This window comes from Trachinotus anak, unplaced genomic scaffold, assembly GCF_046630095.1.
Source record: "Trachinotus anak isolate AG129_WGS33_773 ecotype Australia unplaced genomic scaffold, CSIRO_AGI_Tana_v1 ptg000007l, whole genome shotgun sequence".
Classification (NCBI taxonomy): Eukaryota; Metazoa; Chordata; class Actinopteri; order Carangiformes; family Carangidae; genus Trachinotus; species Trachinotus anak.
The window spans coordinates 9,365,126-9,388,432 of record NW_027273858.1 but is presented as its reverse complement, the minus strand read 5'-3'; the positions used below and the strand labels follow the sequence as shown (position 1 = coordinate 9,388,432).

Genomic DNA, 23,307 nt, shown 5'->3' with positions numbered 1-23,307 from the left:
AAGCAGGACACAAGGCCTTACAGGAGGCAAAGCACAGAGGGGGGTATACAAACGTTTGAAGTGGAGGGGCCAGACTGCAGCACACTTCAAGGGAGGTTGTATGTTTTGTTGTGACTAAAATGACTAAAAATGCTTAAAGACTCTTATTTAAAATCTTAATATAATGATAAACAACACATTATTAATAGGAACTTTTTTGCCATTGAACAGCTTTAACTAATATGAAATTATATCAATAAACAGCTGCTTTGTGTAACTCCAAATAACCCATAGACATGTAAAAGACCCCCAAACTCTGTCACGTAGGGGCAGGACGCCCAGACTGAACTTTTACATCATTTAGTGGTATTTTTGGAGCCACCCCTCTAGACCTGCCCCTGGTTGAGCAGGTGTGTAGTCCTGTTCCTCCCTTTCTGTCTCTTTGTGGTCATTTTTTGTCTTTTTGTACTTGTATTGTGTCTCTGTGTTGTCACTTTGCATCTCTTTGTAGTCATTCTGTGTCTCTTTGTAGTCTTTTTTCATCGCTGTGCTCATTTTGTGCCATTTCGTGGTCATTTTGCATGTCTTTGTGTTTGTGTTGTGTCTCTTTAAGGTCATTTTGGGGCCTATGCCCCCCTCTGACCCTGCTTGAGTTGTCATTTTTCTGTGTGATCCATGATTTTCTTTCTTTCTTTTTCTCTCCATAAATGGTTGTCTATCACTTTGTCCACACCGTGTTTTTGTTTCTGTCACCACTGCATAATCCTGTTTTCTCTCGCCTTCTTGTCCACGAGTCCATATTAGTTTTGTTTTTCACTCTGCATGTCTCCTTCCCTCTCTTTCTATTTATTTCTGGTCCTTGGTTCTCACTCACTTGCGCAGGACGACCATCCCCTCGGGCTTCACAGCTGTTATTGGCACATCGCACAGTTTCATCTTGAACATTTTCTCGTTTTCTATACAGAATCCAATTTCTTTCCTCACTAAATTAGACATTAGTCAGCACTTCAGGTAATTGATAGCAGGGAGTGAAATTAATGCAGTCGAAATTATGTGGTTTGGGGCTTGCTATTTTATCAAGGTTTTTACGTACACACATGCTCAGACACACGAGTCATTCACATCAAACACACACCTCCTCGTTCTCTTCCCTCCAGCCAGTTGCTTAAATTCTCCTGCACTGGCCAGGATATGCCTCTTGAAAATGTGGCTGCCAGAGAAAATGTTTCTCTGGACATTCGATGGCCCGTTTATGTATTGAGTGGGATAGAAGATCTCTTGAACTGCAGCTCATACGGTGTCAGTAGACCATTAAATTTGTGTGAAACGGCCTCTTGAATGAGCAGATTGAAGAAAGGCTCCAGTGGAAGCTCTGCCTGTATTCTGGTGCAGCAGAATGATTGAGGCCACTTTTCTTGGGATCATTTTGCTTTCTGAACAGTAAAAGCACACATGAGGCAGTGTTTTTTTTTTTTCTGCCTCTCGGGTAGATTTGTTTAATTTTTCATATCGTTTCTCCCCGCGCCTTTGTTTCAGTCAGCCTTGTTCTTCCATTCATCCTGTAGGTATCCGTTCCCAACAGTGTTCAGCACATGTAGTAAAAAGGACCTCGCTGCCAGTCTGGAGAAAGGTGTGGGCATGTGTTTGTACAACATGCCGGAGGTCAAGGTGCTCTACGGCGGACAGAAGTGCGGCAATGGCTACGTGGAGGAGGGAGAGGAGTGCGACTGCGGGGAACCAGAGGTAAAGCCTTCAACCTCATCTGCTCCTGTGGAGTGGATCAGTCTCCAACACTGTAGTTTTAATGTGCAGCTCCTATGTGAATGTGACACACACACAAACACACACACACACACACATAAACCACAATAAACTAAGACCTGCTGTGCAAAAGAAAGTCTCAAAGCTCAGCAAAGCACCTGAGACGCCCAATATAAGTACTTCTTTTTACAACACACCTTCTCTCTGACTTCCACATGTGCTGAACAGCGTTCTGACAGTCTGCCACGGTGATGTCATATCTTTGTTGCAGGCCCATTAATCAAACCACTGTCCAACTCTGTGACAAAGCGAACAAACAAAAGAGTAATCGGGTCGAAGCTGAAATAAGCTTTCTTTGGCTGTGCCACCCAAACAACTAGGCACACTCTGATGCATGCATCCACTCACGCAATGCACGCTTTGTTAATCACTCACTCACACACACACGCACACACACGCACACACATACACACACACACACAGCAGGGTGCCTCAGAGAGCGAAGTGAGAATCACATGTGGGGAGCAGGTATTACTCAGCTGCAGCCAAGGCAGCTGTGTCTCTCAAGGATCCTTGTTCTTGAATATATCATTGTAAATCCCTCAAGGGTGATGGAGTTCCTGGAGAACATTAGGTGGTAAAAAAAAGTGAAGAGTGCACCTCCCAACCAACATCTAAAACCCATAAATGTTCAAAAAGAAAAGAAAAGCAGTAACTCCTCTCATCTGAGAACTTGAAATCGCCTAATGTTTGATATTTTTGCAAGAACAACGACTCAAACAATGAACGAAGAAAACGGCTGCTGATTGTTATCATACGTTTTACATTAATTGACTAATTGTTTCAGCTCTATCAGACACATATTCATATTGCCCCATTTGATCTTCTGCTAAGTGAATCCTTTAGAAATCCTTATCAAATATAGTTACATATTATAATTTAGCTTTTAACATTCATAGGTAACTAAAGTTATAGATAACTAGAGCTCAAAGATTCAGATCAGTGTTTAGCTTCTGTTGGCTGGGAAGTCAGAAACAGAGATTCTAGTGGCAGGTTAATAAATATTCACTACCTGTAGCTACAACCTGAAAAAGAGATAAGATATGAAATGTTAATTAAATATGTATCTGATAGATTGAAACAACGGTTGTAGCCTGCTGACTTCAATGCCTTATTATTCACAAACTACTAATTTTGAATAGCAGTGGTCCTGGTGCGGAGCTGTTACATTGATAAGCTTAAAATATTGATATAATAAGTTTAAAGGTAACCGGCAGATTTTGTCTGAAACTGATTTGATGTGATCAGCAATATAATTTCTCAACAGAAGAGCTGAACTACAAAAACACACAGCCTACCCGCAGTTGTAGAGCAGTGTTACAGACTGTTTCATTTCCCTCACAAATGATCTTTGATGTGTAAATTCACCGGCCTCCACACAAATCAGACAACAGAATAGATTCATTTTAGCTGTCGCTGAATGAGCGTTAATTATCTACAGCTAATATGACTCTGCCACTGATGATGTTTGGCATTTTAACCAGTCTGAGTCTGCCAACTTTATCCAAACGAACAAGGAGAGAGAAGGTTTTGTAAGAGGTCTGTTAGCATCGGGGCTGAACTGGAGCGTTGTTTCTGGAAAAATCCTTTGTTTTTTAAGTTTTTTTGCAATTTTGATGAACCAACTCTTTAAACCTCACTGACTCAACAGTATGTTTTATTATTTAGTGACGTGCTGTTATGACTGTGTACTCCATAATTTAGAGGCAACTCTAGGTAATATTTTTGCCAGCTTGCACCTCAGTAACCTCCATAATGTCACCGCAGAGGGTCTGCTTGTTTGATCTGCCAGCCCACTTAGACTGAGAGATGAAAGCAACCTTCTCTCTCCTCTCCAAACAATACGCTTACGTCAGGGCCAAGAGGTAAACGGCCCGACTCATAAAACCTCACATCATCTGAAAATTAGACATCCAACAATCCAGCTGCCTCTCGTTCCCACCCTTCAACACATCTTGCCATAACCTAAAAGCCCCACAAGCGAAACAGTCACGTTGAGAGAAGATAAATGATAGTAGGAGTTCTTTTCTGTGATACTGCGATGCATGACACTAGTTGGAGAACAAAAGTAATGTGTTTTGGCATCCAATAAAAGATAAACATTTCTAAGACCTCCCTGAAGTCTTTTATAGCATTATTCCCATTTCAACTTCTCCTTACGTATCCTCTCTCCTCTTGTCGCTGTCTGCCAGCTGATCTTGTCAATGTGGCAAAGTGGCTACAATCTTCACCTCTCAAGGGCTTTCAAACCCCCACTCATGCTCCTTTCCGTGGTGCCTAATAGTCAACTCAGGCACATGTTTCCACATCAAATCTCAGTTGAAGATCTTAACACAGACCCTTCCAACTGCTGCACCTGATTCCTATTGGTCGTTCCTCTGCCTTGCAGCTCCCACTTTTTTTGACCCCACATGGGACCTCTGCACCACAAGTGCAGAGGTCTTCAGAATTCCCCAAATCCAAATCACATGAGCTTCAGTTAAAACGTCTCCATCCAGAGGTCTCCAGGTCAGGAAGTAAGATGGGAATCCCTAGACAGGAAGTGTGCTCCCCTGACCCAGAGGTCTTGATCTGACAGGAGCAAACTGACAGAGAATCTTCAGAGCGCTGATCAGGTCCACATGTTGTTAACTTTTGTGTTTGCTTTCCCTCATCCTCAGGAATGTATGAACCCGTGCTGCAACGCCACCACATGCACCCTCAAGGGAGATGCCGTGTGCGCCCATGGACAGTGCTGTGAAGACTGCAGGGTAAGACTTCTCATGCAGGCCTGGTTCTGTCGCATGTATTCTCCTTCCACTTTGGATCACCTGTTCCTGATTTAAATGCACTTATACCTTTCCAATAGCTGAAGAAACCTTGGAAACAATGTTTTCAAATTGTATTTTCGAAGCTTTACTCTGCAGAGATGGACGTTTTTCATTTTCTAAACTCAAGTACAAAGCCCAAGACTTTCTGAAACTCTCTTAATTCTCTGTGGTGTGTTATTAAGAGACTCATAATAGTGTGCCTTCATATATAATTTAATATCTCAGGTCAGCTCATTTCAGCTTTGTATATTTTATCTCAATAGACAGGTTTCAATTGAGGGAAAGTTCTCAAGTTGGATTGCATAAAGTTTGCTTCCAGCTAGTCTCAAGTAGTTTTTACTTTGACATTGAAATCTTTTTTTTTTCTCAGATGTGAGTCCTTTCTTGTAACATTTGTTGAAGATGATTAAATGCATTGAGTCTTAGTATTGTCTCCTTAAAGATATTTCTGCTCAGACCTCCATGTCAAGGCTACTTTCCTGCGCTTTACACAAAAGCATCTTTGACTTTGTGGCACAAAACATCAGAACTATACAATCACTGGGTCACATCTTGTCATATGTCTGTAACACCTGCAGCACGACATACATGTGGGGAATGACGGCCTTCACATTAATGTAAAGGCCAGACCAGTAAAAGGTTAAGTATGAGGAGGAATACTGTGGTAAATGTGTGTCGTCTTCTGTGTTAGGTGCAAAGAAACGAAAGAAAATAACCTTGAAGTACTGAACGTGAGCTAAATTTGCACTGTTGAGGATCCTTCTCATGTCAGATCAAATATGTCACACAAAGTGATCACAGTAGGAAACCTAAAAGCCTTTGAACACCTTAACTGCTTGCTCAGCTGCACTGTACTATATGTGTTTACAGCTCAAGCCTGCTGGCACCCTGTGTCGAGAGTCCAGTAACTCCTGTGACCTGCCGGAGTTCTGTACTGGTGCCAACCCTCACTGCCCAGCCAACGTTTATCTGCATGATGGGCACGCCTGCCACAACGTCGAAGGCTACTGCTACAACGGCATCTGCCAGACCCATGAGCAACAGTGCATCACCCTGTGGGGACCTGGTAAATCAACAGCTACTAACAAGCTGTGTATATAAACTTCACTTTTATTTTAGATACACTTCACTTCATACTGATGATTGGATTTTGTATTTTTCCTTGGTTGTGTTTGCATGCAGGAGCCAAGCCCGCCCCTGGGATCTGCTTTGAGCGAGTCAACTCTGCAGGGGATCCTTATGGGAATTGTGGGAAGGACTCCAAAGGCTCCTTTGCCAAATGTGATGCGAGGTAAGACTCCGCAGCTGCACTGGTGCAGCAGAGGTACAGAGGAACGTCTGTGCAAAACACAACTGATTAGCTTAAGTGGTGTCATTAGCAATCATCATGCTGTTGTGGAATCTGACATGTGGTCTTCAAACAAAAGTTTACAAGGGTGAAAAATGTAATTTGAGTATGATAGTAGCTAATTACGGTCTAAGAAAGTATTCATGAATCATTTCATGCTATTCTTGTCAGCTAATTGTTCTAAAGATCTCCCTTTGGGTGAATTCTGTAATCAAGCTCTTTGTTAATTGATGTAATTGCTTTAATGACCGGAGGACTGAAGCGCTGCAGCTCTCTTCAGCAGTCTTTCATCTTTCTCTACAGTTACTTATCTTTGTCTGTCGTTGACAGGCCTGTAAGTTTTAGGCTTTTTTAATGTTACTCTGTGTGTGTGTGTGTGTGTGTGTGTGTGTGTGTGTGTGTGTGTGTGTGTGTGTGTGTGTGTGTGTGTGTGTGTATGCAGGGATGCAAAGTGTGGTAAGATTCAGTGCCAGGGAGGAGCCAACCGGCCAGTGATCGGAACAAACGCTGTTTCCATTGAAACCAACATCCCGCTCCAGGAAGGAGGGCGTATTCTGTGTCGAGGAACACATGTTTACCTGGGTGATGACATGCCCGACCCTGGACTGGTTCTGTCTGGTACAAAGTGTGGAGACGGCATGGTGAGGCATCTGTATGTCATTTAATCACAAAGAGATAGAGTTTGGGGTTATATTTAATTCTACTTCAGTAGCAGAGACAATGATCATGGCTCAATATTATGATTCAACAAAAGGTCAATATAATATTAAATCACATATTATATACACCAGACATGTATAAGCCCCATTCTGAGGTCATCATCCCTGCTCTGTTCTTTCTATAGATTTTAAAGTAGCAGTTAGCTTGTTATTTGTTTCCCTGCAACCACAAGATGCAGCTATATTATTAGTTCTCTAGAGACCCCAAAAGACTGACAACTGTGTGAGCCTATAATAGCAGTCCTCTGGGCGCTGGCAGATAACACAGCAGTACAGAGCCAAGGCAGACACAGAGAGGCAGCCCTTCCGAAAGGAAAGCACTAATAAAATTAACTCCTGAGAGAATCCAGTGATCCAGATGTGCACTGCACATCGTGCTTAGGGCTGGAAAGACCCTTATGGCAACCAGTTATTTTATTAGGTGTGCCTCTCGACTTTCCTCCTCTTGTGTGCTACCCTCAAAACCTCTCTTACCACACCGGTGACATCAGGGCCTTTTTCCTGCCAAGCAAGAGGCCTCTAGTTTTTGGCTGGAGCACCTCCCTGCTCAACTGTCTCTCTGGGTGAGGTTACAAGGCCTGTGCTCAGTCCTACATTAAAGGCAAACTGCTTGTGAGAGCACCTGACACTGGGGTGCATGTGGGCTTCACTAACCACCTCTGCTGCTTTATATCAATAAGTAGGTAAAATTCATTTTTAAAGCAACTCTATAGCGTTGGCTTCCCTGCAAAGAAGATCAATAAAGCAAAAGTTTCAGTTCCCTCTGGCCTCTATACTCTCCATATGGTACCATATGTGATGATGATGTTATTATTGAGTTAGACCTATGTGCCCTCTGGTTCTCTCTGATAGAAATAAAAACAGAAATCCACTTGTGCAACACACTGTGCTTTCCCACCATGCACTGTAATACTGTTGATGAATCCTAAAATCTGACAAAGGCCCAGAAGTGGCCTGGTCACAGTGGTTTACAGTGTTTTGCTCACTCCTCAACAGATAACCTCAGCAGCTCTCACAGCTATAGATGGTTGCATTTGCCAAACGCTCTGCATCCATGACTCAAAGTTGCAAAGGGCCAGAGCTCTGCCTTTGTGGTTGAAATTTGGCCGAACATGTTGGGATCCAAAACTGTGGTGTCTCACAGTCCTACATGTCCCCATCAGCTCTTTCAGTCGCCTCACAGGACTTGCCCTCAGTGCTGAAAAAGCCTTTAAGCTTTGTGTGTCCAAATGGCTGTCTGCCATGTCAGCTCGTCTCCTGGCTGCACTCTCCCAAATTATGAGTTAGCACCACACATTATCTGGAAATGTTGATGGCCTGAAGGTGGGTTTTTGTCATGGGCTTTTGTTCTTCTCAAAAAGGTTTTCTATTTTCCATGCCAATCAGGGCATTAAGTTGGCAGCCCACACAATAGTGGCAGTTTGAGGCAAATGAGAGCTCAAAACTGCTTTGCCCGATGCAGGCCTTATTTTCTACATAAAAGTAACAGCTGTCTTTTTTTTTTCCAGTCTGATGTTTGTCTTTGTTCTAGAGGATACACAACATATTGTGCCTTTTGCCTCTTCACCTCCTGAACTGCATGAAGGGTTGTGATATGTGAGGTGCAGCCACCTGAGTGACGCTTTGCACTTTGGCCTGAAGCAGAAACTGCTCCGTTTGGTTTAGGAGTTGTTAAAACTTTATGGCGCAGTCACTTAACCTGTGCACACTTCTTTTGTGTTCATTAGTGATGCTTTTTCTTCCATAGGTGTGTCTGAACCGGCAGTGCCAGAATGTCAGTGTCTTTGGTGTGCACGAGTGCTCTGGGAAGTGCAATGGACGTGGGGTGAGTACAAAGTACCAATTAGCTTAATATTTAGTGTTAAATTATGCGCCAGAGCCCGCGACACAGTGTTAGAGGCCTGTGGAGATTCTGTATTTATCTCTTTAGTCACGTTTTGACCAGCTGAGAAAAGATTAAGTGTGTTTCACTGCCCTGTAATTGAACACAATAGCAGAGCAACAGCATATTTACAGTGCAGCCTGTGAGTTATGGCAGCTGCTCCTATGCTGTGCGATCAATCTTCATTGTCCAACTGAGCTTAAATCAATCCCGTTTAACAGCATCATTTAGGGTCTGCTTACTTTGTTGTCCATCATCTTTTGACTGTACAGAGAGAGGAGGTACAGTACAGCAGCGCAGGGGGAGACCACAGTCGTGGTTCTGTTGCAGTATAAAAGTAACACTTCCTGCCAAGAAATGTTCACCTTTCTCTCTCATCAATAATTCAACAGGCAGTGCTTTTATGTTTTATTTACTTTGTTGTTTAGTTCAGTGAATCAAACACTCATAAGGGGCTGCATTAGTCTGCAATAACCTCTGATCTTCACTGTCAATTATAGCTAGCTCAATAAAAAATTTAAAAAAAACAACTAAATGACAGCTGTTTATAAAAGCTGTAGCTGCCGGTAGATTGGCTCACTGCAACAAAAAATAATCGTATGAATAATGACTCTGCAGGAGAATTTGAAGTTGAAGAGAAATTGTTTGCCACTGAGAGGGTGGACCTGAGCTGCAGCTTCTCTCCTGCAGAAATACCTGCCAGATCAATTTGTCTGACATTTTCTCAAACACCGCTCACACTACGAGACCTGAGTGGAAAAGAAGAATTTACTGAATTTACTTTGGTAGTTTAAATAACATTGTTTGCCTGCAGGTTAACTCACTTTATCTTTTTGAAGGCATGCATTGACTTCATTCAGGTACATTGGGATCTACATTTGTTGCTTATTAAGAAGGCGTTTACAGCTTTAGCTTTTCTGATATATCAAATGATGTGAAGCTGAAGATAGAGCCGGATCATTGTGTGTGCACCCAATATAACATTCAGGGGCTGATGTATGAGATGCTCTCGCCAATATTTAATTATTTATTTGCGTTTTGTTTAATTATTTCTTTGATTTTAAAGTAATAGGTGCCATCGTTCATGTCACATTTTACCTTTTGTGTCTGTTGAGCTTTAATTCGACTGAAGAGACAATGAGAAAGATGTTTCCCTTTCCCTCTGATGAAATTAACAGACTGCGTTTGCGCCGGTGTTTGTCTGTTTTGTGTTGTAGAAACATTTCCCTTTCTGCACGTAAAACTCCCTCAAATCATACCTCCCTCTGAGCCCCCAAGTGCCTCTTAACCCCGTCAAGAGGTGTCCATGGCCTGGAGGCAGGGAAGGCACTTGACTGTACGTCTGTACTAAATGTAAATCCCCCACAGCTGCACAACCCCACTCCCTCCTCCTCCTTGAAACTGACAGCTGGACCGTGTTACGTCGCCAGGGAATCCTCCTGGATCAAACTCCTGCTCTGGAAACCTGAGGCTTTTACAGGATGGACTCTCCCATGCACATGTTTTATCTATTATGACACACTTGCACGCGCACACTCAAGCGCCGATGTTCTCTTATACCGAAAGTCACTTAGACTGACAAAGCAAGAGTGGTTTATTTATAAAAAATAAACCGTTTCAGTTTTGAGGATGGAGCCTTTGTAGAGGGCCGTGCATCATTTATATGTGGAGTTTAGCTGGCAGGAATACAAATACAAAAACAAGGGAAATATCAGTGTAGCATCTAATAAAGCGTCAAACTTGCTCGTTTGCAGGTGTGCAACAACAAGAAGAACTGCCACTGTGAAGCGCACTGGGCCCCTCCCTTCTGTGAGAAAGGCGGCTTCGGTGGGAGCATTGACAGCGGGCCAATGAGACTTGCAGGTATTGAAGACGATTTCATTTCCATCCTCACTCTTCCAGTCAGATAGAGACAACAGCACTATCTCAGAAATAAGCAGCAACACAGAGCTGCACCACTTCCAGCTTGTACAGCATGTTATTGTTGAGTCAGGACTGGATTGATGTGTTGTTTGGACTGGAGTGTAGCTTTCCTAGAACATCACAGCTCCTCTACCACCCAGCCTTACGTTACACTCCAGAGTCTGTGAGAGAAAATGGATTTCAGTCCTTAAAGTGAGGAGCAGAAATGTGAATCTCTGTGCCGTTGGCCGTGGCCCAGTTGTAACGGTCTTTGCGTCATGTCCTGTCATCGTTCTGTGCTGTAGATGTGCGTGTGTGTGTATTAATGTGCGTGTTGTCATATATGGCATCAGCCGACAGCGTGGTCATTACTGTGGCAGTCCTGGTTACCTTGGTCAGCCTTCTAGTAGCCACCGTGATCATCTTTCTGAAGAGGAAGACTCTGCTGCGACTCCTCTTCACCAATAAGAAGAGCACCTTGGAGAAACTCAGGTGACGTGTCGCTCCACAAAACAAAACACAGAACCAGCCTGTAGCAAAAAAAAAAAAAAAAAAAAAACTTGAGAAATTTAGATTTTTGGTTTAACATCACAAGTAAATTGTTTTAAAGTGAAATTTATTTATTCATTTTAAAGCTGTAACTCAGAATTTGAAGCACCTTAAACACCTTAGAGTTTAGAGTAAAAGCTTCTTTTTGTGTAGAAAACACTTTTTTCCCCTTTCAACTAGTTTAAGTGCAGAAATGGCACAACAGTCAAATGTGCAGCTTATCATGCAAAGTGTAATTTATGTAAATAGAAGCATCACTACAGCTCCAAAATTTTAAAAGCTGGTAACACTTTATTTTACAGGTCCATAATTTCATAATATTCCCCCAATAATTTCCAGGAAGTTTCCTGGAGAGAACTATGTAATGTGGCAGTAATGCTGGGGAAAATGGAGACTGTGTTCAACTGGTAAACTTCCAGTTAATTAATTTTGAATGAACTGCGAGTGTAACCAGTGAGAGTTTTTGTGTATTGTGAGTAATATTTATAAACAGGGGAAAACAGGCCTGTTTTTTGGATTATGATCAGCTTAGAAGACGACATTTATGAAACCTGAGTAGTCCTGCTCCATCGGCACATTTTGACTCAAATGTTGCTGAACTCTGATTGGCGCTCAGAAATATGTGACATCACCTTTTTTCCAAGAGAGCCCAAGTCCATCCAGTGAGAAAATCAAGGACAAAGACACAGAAACACAACTTTGGCGGAAAAGTTTGTGTTCATGGCCCCAGTCACTCACAATAAGAAGCATATTGAAAAAAATGAAGTTTTTCTGGGCCTTTTAAGTTTTTTTTATTGTACTTACAGATCTATGGAGGCCAACAGACCAACCAGCCCCATTAGGACTCAGTCCATGTACAGGCCCACGCCTCAACGTAAACCTCCACCCAAACCCTCTGGAGCCAGCATTTACAAAGTGAGTCACTCTCTACAATCTGTCTCTCACTGCGTACATGTGTGTATGTGCATTCATATACACCCATGTATTTACTGTATGTGTGTGTGTGCTCTTTTCTGTCACAGGCCATTTGATTTGATTTCTTTTGTAATAATAGTTTAGCCAGACTTGTCACGCTCCCAGGCTTGTTGACAAAGCCAGATGACGGTAAGCCGGGTGATTGATTCAGCCTCACTACATCTCCGTCGAAGAAATATTCATTATGCCGCTGCTGTTGACAGCAGGAAGAGAAACTTTAATTGAGAGATTGCTCTTTTAAATGAGACTCAGGGTATTGTTTTTTGAGCGCTCTCTCTAATATTTATGATAAAAAGATTTATTTTTTATTTTTTTTTTATGAGGAGGCTGCAGAGTTGATTGAATCAGGCAGAGGAAGAAAATTGGTTTTGATTTGTTTGTTGGAAATGATAAGCACACAGGGAGATTACAAACTTAAGACACACGCAAATATGCATGTAGTGTGTGAATGTGGATCGACCTTGTGTTTGCAGCAGCTGTGTATCAAAGTTATGTCTAACACCCTAAATGAGTGTGGAAGTCGATCTTATCTTTATTTTTAGTGAGAGAAGGAGCACTTCAGCCACTCACTGGTCTCCATATGTCAGTCAACATCACAGAGTACATTTATATTGTGTGTGTGTGTGTGTGTGTGTGTGTGTGTGTGTGTGTGCGTGCGTGCGTGTGTGCGTGTGTGTGTGTGTGTGTGTTGTCCAGCAGCCAAATCCTTTCTGGCCATTTTTGGTTATTATTGGTTTGTTCTGGAGTGGAGGGGTAACAGCTGGTCAGGCCTCTGGCTTTTACATTTTCAGCACGTCATATTAATAATAATGTTGTTTTCCAGTTTTACGACTGACTCTGACATCAGCTGTCTCACACTAAGGAGGGGTTTATGACTGAAGTGGAATTTTTCATTTTATGCCTGCAGTACGCCTCAATGTCTCAGGTTAAAGCTTTTCAGTAATCATTACACAAGACTAGGGCTGCATCTAATTAATATTTTTATGATCATTTAATGTGTTTATTATTTTGTCAAGTAATCTATCTTACCATTTAGTCTGTTAAATGTCAGAAAATAGTGAAAAATGCCCATCAAAATTTCCCAGAACCTCCATAGGCTCCAGAAATCTGGACCTATGGAAACCTCACTGAACAACACATCTGCACATTTGACAAATAATCAAATGATTATTGATGAAGTCTAAATTTTAGGGGGTAGATGATTATCTTCGGTAGTGAGAGTGGAAGAGAAGAGTGTCACAGGATGCCAGTGTGACACGTCGCAGTAAAAGCTCTGGTGTGAATAATAAGATTAAAGATGGTTGAACTCCATTTAGCTGCTACAGTTTACTGTCTGTTTATTGTCTTTCTGGGACACTTGAATAGAACACAGCCATCGTTAATGTCGTCCCTGCTATAACAAGTCAAAACGTCCGCTGTGAAAAACACCCACACCGCTGCTATAACTGATAAACTGATGATGTTACTGAAGATGGCTTCCTCTCATCCTCTTTCCAGCCATCTCTCCTGAGTGCGGAGCCTCTACTGCCTCCACACAACTTCCACTCTCACAGCCTGCGCAGACTGCCCCTCTACCAGCCCCTGCACATCAGCCAGCCCATGCCAGTGTCTCTAAGTGTGGGCCAGCCCACCCTGCCACCTCTCCCGGCCCACCACAGGGTCCTGCCTGCCCACGCGTCCCTCTCACCACCTCGAGTGCCACCTTTTCTCAGTCTGCCTCGCCGGCAGCCGTCGTACAGAGCAGACCAGGTTTGTTGGCAGAAGTGTTGATGAATGCTTTCTGGCAGCTCTATGCCTCAGATCTTCACTGTGTGTTGACTGAAGATCAGAAATTTTACAAAGTTTGTAGCTTTTGCTCGGTCATAAGTTGTCTTGTAATAGTTTAAAACGGGAATTTATTTTTATAAACCACAGCTTTAATGAACCATATATATACGGCATAGCCCATTAATATTTTAACGTACATTACTCCTGACCATTTTCTAAACCATACATTGATTTCCTGCAGTATATCAATTTCATTTCATTTTTAATAGAGTATGAAAACAAACCTGCTGAGACTTGAAACTTGCTCAAAATCGGTCACGGTGAATATTTTGTTTGCTTTTTTAAATTTTTTTTTTTTTTTTTGGGTCATAGTTCCACTCATTGGATCATTGGATCATAATGAGTCCTTGGTGGTGCATTTATGGACACTCTGACATCAGAAGTTTAAGTCAGCTGCTGAAGAAGCATTGCAATCATGAGCTACAGTGTTGCCAAAACAATTTCACTGTTCTGGAACTTTCAGTCGTATCACATAATCCTCCTCAGCAGATGAAGTTTGCCCAGTGATTAATGAATTGTAGATGTTTACATTTCCATTTTTCTTGAAGTATTTCTCCTCCATGTTGGCTGAAAAAAAGGACACTTAAAGTTCATTTGTGAACAACACGAACAACTTGGAAAGAAGTTCTCATTTTGTCGACCGCTGGTCATCGTGGTTTGTTGCTGGAAAATGAGTCTGTGCTCACGCTGCATCACCACGTGACAGTAATGTAACTTTAACAATAACTAAAGCAGAAGAAATGCAGGCTGTAATGGATTACCTATGTCAAACTAATTTTAAGTCTATGATTTTCATAGCTAGACTGAAATTAACAGAAACCAATGAGATGGAATGGAAATCAATCTGAAAACCCAGCTTCTCTTTAAAAGTGTTCTGCAGTAATGTAGAATATATGCAAATTGTAGTTAATGGTCTAAAACTTGCACAGCCACCTGTACGGTCATTTTTAAAGGTTGTAGCAAAGTGCTGGATGCCACAACTGGCTGCATCTCTGCACTGCGGGCGGCTCGCTCGCTCACATATCGACAGCAAAATTCAATCCGTCTCCCTCCCTCCCTGTGACCCAGCTCCCGCGTAAGGCGCTGCTTTCTGCTGAGCCAGCAGTATTGGATGCAGTGGAGATAGTAAATCCATCTGTCTGCTCTGGTGGTGGATCCAAATCCTGATCCGTTCGTGTACCGGCACAGCGAGGAGGGTTGTGTTGGATGTCGACTCTGTGCGAGCTGCAGCAGGGAGCACGGGAAATTGGCAGTTGCGTGTTGCTTTAGAAAGAAAAAGAAAGACAGACAGACATCGGTTTTGTGATTTGACACTTTGTCTCTGTTGGATAAAGAGCAAAACATAATCCCAGAGCATGAAAGACTTAGAGGGGAGCTTGTCGTTTCTTAATCATTTAGGTGAGCAGCAGAGTTGGCAGCTTGAGTATTTCCATTTTGTGCTACTTTATACTTCTTCTCAATTACAGTTTGGAAGCACATATTGTAGACCAGTTTTCACTCCACTACATGACTTTTACAGCAGGTACTAGTTACATTTCCAATTGATATTTTACATAAGATAGATTAGAAAATACATTATTAAAGATTATCCAATGGTTCCCAACAGTTTTGGCTGGTGAGCCCTTATATGAAAGTAGTGTCTAGTTGGAGTCTTTGTTACATTTCAAACATTTCCTCTTTAAAGGTCATAAATGGTTTCAAGTAAAATGATTAAATAGTTCACAGAAAGCAAAGATTATAAGTCCCAAAACATACTTTAGCAGAACTTTGCCTTCCCAATAATCATCTCATGACCCCCTCAGATTTATCTGGTAACCCACTGGAGGCCCCTGACCCCTAGGACTACACAGTGCCTAACTGTATATAAGTAGTTAAAACTCCAACTCGATCAGATACAGCAGCTTCAGTAGGGTTTTAAATGCAGGACTTTTACTTGTAATGGAGTATTCATATGTTGCTGTGTTGGTACTTTTACTTAAGTAAATGACCTGAATATTTGTTCAGCAGAAACAACTGGCATCATCCCCAGTTTTGGATGGTTTTGTGGTGTCCAGCATATCACCCCTGATTGTTGTGGACGTGTGCCAACCAAAGATGCACTTTAGCTGAAAGGCCGGTGTTTGCTTTATAAATAGGCTGCTCACTGGCCTGCCAAAACAATGAAACCCTGCTACCTGCTAATATCTACTAGCTCATTTCACTGTAATGAAACAGATGGAGCGAGTAGAGACACTGCATGTAGGTCAGAAACAGAAGAGGGGATTCTGTTAAGATTTAATAACAGGCCAGCAAGGACGGAGAGGACATCAATCCTTAAAGAGAAAGTGTATTACAAGCTTATTGTAATACCTGACACAGCCTCCCCTGCTGTCTGCGCCAGTATGTCTTATTTTAAGACTTCTTCCACAGGCTGTCCTCTGCCTGCATGCCAACAGCACCCCATTAATGAGGAGGGGTTTCCAGGAGAATAAAGCCTGTCCTGCATTTATTACAATGAGGCGATGTTTGAAAAGAAACCAGTGTGAGAGCTGAGAATTTGTACAGACAGACCTGCTCTGCTAATGTCTTGCTCGGCTGAAGGAAAAATACATATCTGACGCCTGTAGAGTCAAATAAGCTCTAACCCGGTTCAGGTGCACTGCAAACGTAGACTGCGGCATCGCACTGCTGAGGAGTGAAAGTCATTGCCTTTCCAAAATGTCATCTTTTCAGGAACTTAGAAAAATAGCTTTGTTTTTTGGCCAGACGACCATGCATTTTTCAGTTCCTCCGGAGGGTTTTGAAAGGTGCTTGTAAGCCCAAGGCTCATAGATCTTTCTCAAGCCAGAGGACATTGCAATCCTTCATTTTGAATTAAGACATGTGAACGCCACCAAGACTCCAGTTACAGTGAGAGGTTTTCTGCCAAGAGCGGCATTAGAATGCACATGGGTCCTGGATTATTCTTGCATTTGAGTGGATGCATCTGTCCATTTACATCTTTGTTTTTCCTCTCCCTTGGAAAAAAACACCCCCCTCTTGATTCCGTGTGTGTTTCTGGAGAAGGAGTTGTTCTTTACTGAAACTAAACGGTCCACAACTCACACATGCAGTGGTTTGTGTGGAGTGAATGCATACTTGAAGATCGCAGCGTGCGTGGAAGCCTGTGTTAGTTTCAATTAATATTCACACACATTCCTCTAATGGGATCTTACTATGTACATTTTTATCACCCCCAAAATTCTCAACAAGTAAAGGCAGTATCCACATGGGACTGTAAAGCAGATTCTGACTGAACCAAACCTGCTGTGCCTTCAACGGAGCTCAGCCTGATGAAAGCATCATAACATTTCAACCTCTGTGGGGCATCTTGTGTTTTTAACTGCGTCTGAAAACCTTTGGGCAAATGTTGTGTTTGTAAAAACAACTTTTTCTGTGAAAAGGAAAAAAATATTATGTGACATGAATGAATTGATGCTTTTGTTGTTTCAAGAGCTTACTGATTACCAGTCAGCGTATAATATAGTATAGTGTAACTTCAGATATGGTGGAAATATTATTGCTTAATTTGTAACAGGCAACTAATTTGATGGTCAATTAAATATTTATATTGGGTTTTTTTTTCTGTTTTTTTTGTTTGTTTTTTTTAGCTCACATTCCAGCTGCTCAGTATGATATGAATGTTTACTGGTTTTCTTGGTACTTCATGGTAATTCATTTGACATCATATTAATTTTGTATCTTTGATTCTCAACTGTTGGTCAGACAAAACAAGATGTCAGCTCAGGCTGAGGGAAACTGATTTATAGATCAAATATAAATGGCAGATTAATAGATAATGCAAAAAAATACCAATATACATGACATGCTACATGACTAAAAGTATGTGGACATCTGGACAAAGTAGGTGGAGATCCAAACACTACACCCACATGTGAGGTTGTGGTCTGGGCCCTGTGCAGGCCAGTCAGGTTCTCCCACATCAAACACTGAAAACCATTTCTTTATGGACCTTGTGTGCTGCTCGGGGGCGATGTCATGCTCCAACAGGAAAAGGGTTTTCCAAAGACTGTTGCCACTCAGTTGGAAGTTGGCACACTATTGTCTCAAATGTCATTGTGGCCGTGACATGAAGATTTTCTTTAACAGGAACCATGGGGCCCAAATCATGAAAAACGACTCTAGACCATAAATGTGTGTTCAGGGGTGTCTACATACTTTTGACCATATAGTGAAGACGTGAAAAGCACAGCCAGTCTTTTTAGAGGTTATGTGCTTCCTCTGGGATTTCTGTTGAAAATGACCTTCATGCAAACGTGGCCGTGCTCGAGTCCTGAGAACACTCACAGGTTTATAACTGTGTATGTTGCTGTGACAAACTCAGTCCCGTCTTGGCTGCATTCATGAATGTTTTAAAACCTTCCACCTCTCGAAGTCTTACCGATGCATGATGTAGAAACTTTTTCTTTTCTCCGCTCCGCGTGCGTATTACTTTCAGTTTGCCCATGTACTCCTCTGCGTGTGTGGTGTGGTCAGGGTGGGAGTGTGGGGGGAGGTTTTTGTGGGTGCGTGTGTGACGGTAGCCAGATTCCTGGTAGCAGATGTTCATCACTTCCTCGCCTCCTCGCTGTAGATTAGTAACACATGATGGCACCTCATTCAGATAACCTTCTGCACACACACAGCACTGCCACAGCCGTGGTGGAGGCGACGAGGAGGAGGAGGAGGAGGAGGAGGAGGTGGTCTGGGAGTCGTCTCATGTTAGTGGTGGGAATTCAGAGAAGACGCTGATGACACAGTGCCCTCTAGTGAAACGTGTCTGCTTCTGTCCACACATAGCGTCTATACAGCTAATTCATATTTAAAGGGAGATAGAAGATGACATGCTGCATTATTAAGCTTTCCATACGTGTGTCTCCAGATAAGACTGATGTGTTTTTTCAAATGAATATTGAGTATATTGACCTGATGGACTGACTCAGACTTTTCCCGTTCTTCAGGACTTTGAGAAACCCAGTCCACCCCAGAAACCCCTCCCTGCAGACCCACTAGGGAGGAGCTCTCGGCTGGGGCACAGTGTCACAGCAGCGGGGGTCCACATCCCCGGTACTGGACCCCTCCCCATACCTATCCCCACTGTGCCCAGGCCTCCACCCACCATCCCTCTACCCAGCAGGTCAGTGCAACGTGTGACAGGAGTGACACGTCTCAGATATGAAATATGAAACATTGTTGGCTTCATCTGCCTGTTCAAGTGATGTTTGTTTTTCACTACTTAAAAGTTTGTTGCAGCTTTATTCAGACTTACAGAAAAAAACAAAATGTTGCATGTTGTTTGGCACTGGCCCTGCGGAAAAGTAGTGATATCAAGGAAGTAAAGAAGTGTCCTCTGTTCTCATTTTTACAGTGATTAATTATTCATTAATGACCATCGTGAGCATGAGGGACACCCGCCCGCTTTTCTCACCACTAGTTTTTCTCATCAGTTTCATCACTTTTTGAGACTCTTGTGACTCGTTAAACTCCCATTTGCTCGCATGCTGTGTGCAAAGTGTTTTGCTGGATGTTCATAGCTTCATTCATCAACCCCAGAGTCCTGGCCTGATGATTATTGTGGTTGTACGAGGGTTTTTTCCACCTCTTTTGCCCGACCACACCAAGAGTTAAAAAATGTTTTTTTTTAGACTGATCTAAGAAAAGCCTCCTCATTGGCTCATTTGCAGGGATTACTGGTTTATGAAACCACTTTTATTTTGGTTGTGCATAAGAGGTGGTGGTTTTGTCCCGGTTTTATTACACTGTTCTTCATAATGCAAAAACAACATGCATTTAATATTTCTCTACTGTGTATTGAACCTTGTTCGGCTGAAGCCTTTACATGAATCCAATGGAAATCTTGTGCCGCGTTGGAAGTGTAACAAAAGTACTACAGTAGGTAGTAAGTAAAAATGACATGTTAAATCAGAGGAAAATTTGCATTAGTACACACTGCATCATGCATTTCAGAGCATGGGAGCAGTTATTCAACATTTCGTCTGTACTGTCATAATGATGTCATGTGTTTATGCCTCTGCTTCCTTTTCAGACCTGTGCCGGTGTTGCCCTACAGACCACCAAAGACTCATAAGGACTGCTGAGCTCTTGACGTCATGGACGAGTAGATCTCCCATCAACAGATAGAGACTTTCATGATTTGCACTAATTATTGAGACGTCTGTTAGACCCTTCGGACAGTTGGAAGCGTCACAGAGTTTCTGTTGAAAGGGGGCTAACATCACACCTCGGTGTTAACGCCTCTAAAAGGTGCTTTGTTGTCCTCGCTCAGGTACCAATGAACTATTTATCTATTTAACTATTTAACTTCAATATCACCAGTTTGTGCACAGAGCACTCTGATGAACAGTGATTTTTTCCCCACGGAAAAGTTTCGGAAAGAAAGAAACATGGTGTCATTTAGGATATTTCTTTTGCATTCCTTGGTGATTTTTATACTTTTTTCTCAAATAAAATGCTGAAATATATGATGTTTTTTTAATAACAAGTCAAGTTGCTTGAATAATAGAAGTGCAAAAAGGTTTGTTTTTTGGACTTATATGAGGAAAAAAGGGAAATGGAGCACAATTCAGCAAGTTGTCAGTGTAGCTTGTGGCCCATAGAGCAGTGTTATTTATTCAGTTTGTCATATTTTTATGATGTATTCAATACCAAATACATCTTTTATATCCATGCTGCCATGGTGCTAAAAAAAATAGGTATTAATCAGATCTTTTGTTTTCTTAAATACAGTGGAAAATTACAGCAGTTCCAGCAGTTTTCTAGATGCATCATCTAAAAGCCAATTGAACTCATACTGAAGCCTCGGACTACATTTTTATTGAGGGATCAATCGGATCAGCTCATTTTACAGTCTCACAGTCAGGCTCCTTTATTTCCTTATAAGTTCACTCTCGCAGTGAAGTACAAACAGGAAAAGCTCTTTTCACACATTTCACGCAGGCTCTGACACACTGCTCGCGGCATGTGTTGGACGCTCAGCATGTTCTCCCGATACTGGCAGACGCTGCAGAGCCTCAACAGATCTGACAGACTGATTGTGTTCCAGAGAATTACACCAACACCAAATAATTCAACTTTAACTCCGGTGTTTGTATCTTTAACATTTACGCTCACTTTGTCCTTGAACGTGTGAGCCAAGTTGGATGACTTCAGCGCTGTGAGCTTTCCAAGCTCCTCCTCCACCGTGTCCAACACAATGTTTTACCATATCTGTCCCGTCTTTTTTTTTTTTTTTTTTTTTGCCTTCATCATGTTACATTTGTATTTTGTATGGCTGCGTTATTCTTGAACTCTGATCAGTCATGCACCGTTCATTAGATTCAGAGCATGCCGTTGCACTTTGAGTTTGGCACTTTCCTTGATGTTTTTTGTTGTTGACTTGCTGGTGTTAAGAGGAGGGATTCAGCTGTTCAAATCTTCACAGTGCAGTTCTTTTCCATGTGTCAGTGTTCACTTTGGATAATGCATTTTGTATTTGCAGTGTGTCCACTCGCAGTGCTCGTCCTCTCACCACTGCAGAATGATTGAAGTTGGTAAAGCCCTGCATACCTGCGTTGTGAGCAAGTGATGCTTTTAATTGTTTTGAAAGTGTCCAACAGGCAGAGCAACTGCTCTCTGCTGGGAAGTATTTGTTAGTGCTGTGTCAGTTAGTCGTTAAATGTTTATGCCATTTGTAAATCCTAAATGTACTGTGTTTAATTGCATAACTATAACATGTTTAAAAGCCATTGTAAAGTGTAAATATTGTATGTCAGTAATCATTTCTCTTCTTTTTATGTTCTTTTTTTACAAGCACAGTAATATAAGAACTGCTTTGAGGCTGTTGCCTGCTTACACTTGGTGGTGAAAACGTGATTTTGAACATTTTAACCTGTAACTTATAGGTCAGAGACAAATGTTTCAGGAGATCATTTAAACTGAGAGGTTTGGTTGATGAAATCAGAGCCAAATAAAACTGCCTTTATGACTGTTTACAACATGCCGTTTTAATTTCATCCTCACTTTGCAGAGCTTCAGAGAAACCTTTTAAAATAGAGCCTGTTAAAGAGATGAAAAAGGAACCTTTAAGGATAAAGGACTCATAGGGGTGATGAATATGAATAATTAAAGGATGCCATAGTAACTTATTTTATTGTTGTTGTTAAAGCTCAATCTGAAAAATGCAGCCCACCTCATAACAAAGCCTTGAACTTGTATCACAATCCCTCTGCAGAAGAACAAGCAGCAACATAACGCATATGAAGTGAAGTTGCTTTGCTCATCCTTTCCACTAATAAGCAGCGGCGAATAAACAGGGATTCTTAGTGTCAAGAAAAACACTTAAGTGATTTCCTGTATGGAAGTGTCCCACCAGTCTGTTACCTCGTTCATTACCTCTGGAGCAGTCTGTCTTGGTTGTTGAACACTGCCACCTGTCTAACAACACTGGTCATTACAAAAACTAAAGCACCTCCATCCCTCCAGTTTGATCCTGTTATGTTGTTTCATGCGCTCCCTCAAGCCAGAGTCCTGATTAAGGATCAGCCCCTCCAACTTAGACCATTACTGAGAAGGAATGCAAAAACGGGGGGGGGGGGGGACCCTGACCTCTAATCTGAAAACATGATCAAACCAATGGAATAGAACTGTAAAGACAACGCATCTCAGTATATAAACTATGTTTAGGCAAAAAGAAAATTGTGTCTGTATGTATTTATTTATTTATTTTAAAGAGAGTTGAGAATGGGATGTAAAGCAGTAAAGTGTGGCATCAGGTTAAAAATTAAGGTTGTTTCACTGGGTAGCTTGTTTGCTTAAGTATCAGTAGTAATACCACGCTGTGAAAAGTAAAAGCCCTGCATTAAAAATCTCATGTAATTATAATCAGAAAATGTACTTAAAGTATTAAAAGTGAAAGTATTCGATGCAGGAAAATGGCTGTGACTGACAACAAATCCTCCAAAATCAAAACCAGGAAGCTTGAAATATTTGGTATAATTACCACTTAATTCTCTGTTAATTGACTTAGAAATTAAAAATGTGTCCTGTTGATAGTTTATGGTAGTTAAATTTATAAAAAAAATATATTTTATAAGCACTTGATAAAAGCTCTCAGATAATTGTAGAGGAGTACAGAGGTACAATATCTCCTGCACTGTGGTGGAGCTGAAGTGTGACTGTAAGCGCCTGCTCAGGGCTCTGCTGTCAGCAGGGGGGGCTCTAATGAGAAAATCACAAACGGGACATCCCTTATTTGTTCCTCTGCTCACTTTATTTCACAGTATGATACAATAGTATTTACCATTTATATCCAAGTTTTCAGGTTTAAAGGTACAGAAGGCATAAACCATTCAAAAATAAGAATAAGAATAACAATTGTTCATATACCCACATTTTAAATATTGTTTTAATACTGTTACCAAAGTACATTTCATTGTATGTTTGTGTTTATTAGATAAGATCCTACAATTAAAAAACTAC

At 41.7% G+C, this 23,307-nt stretch overlaps 1 protein-coding gene across 2 annotated transcripts in view; it reads left to right on the top strand.

Annotated features, from left to right (window-relative positions):
• adam12b (ADAM metallopeptidase domain 12b) overlaps positions 1–22,418 on the top strand; it is a 74,562-nt gene extending 52,144 nt beyond the window's left edge. The window contains exons 12-23 of one of the 2 annotated variants that reach the window (XM_071480347.1): positions 1,545–1,722; positions 4,461–4,550; positions 5,481–5,676; positions 5,793–5,901; positions 6,401–6,599; positions 8,425–8,502; positions 10,314–10,422; positions 10,815–10,953; positions 11,817–11,925; positions 13,483–13,734; positions 18,792–18,967; positions 19,877–22,418. In XM_071480347.1, coding sequence (XP_071336448.1) covers positions 1,545–1,722; positions 4,461–4,550; positions 5,481–5,676; positions 5,793–5,901; positions 6,401–6,599; positions 8,425–8,502; positions 10,314–10,422; positions 10,815–10,953; positions 11,817–11,925; positions 13,483–13,734; positions 18,792–18,967; positions 19,877–19,928 — 1,687 coding nt within the window. In that variant the 3' untranslated portion in view covers positions 19,929–22,418. Of the gene's footprint in view, positions 1–1,544; positions 1,723–4,460; positions 4,551–5,480; positions 5,677–5,792; positions 5,902–6,400; positions 6,600–8,424; positions 8,503–10,313; positions 10,423–10,766; positions 10,954–11,816; positions 11,926–13,482; positions 13,735–18,791; positions 18,968–19,876 lie in introns of both variants that reach the window. The other variant, XM_071480346.1, reaches the window with a different exon arrangement.
• The last annotated feature ends 889 nt before the right edge of the window (positions 22,419–23,307 follow it).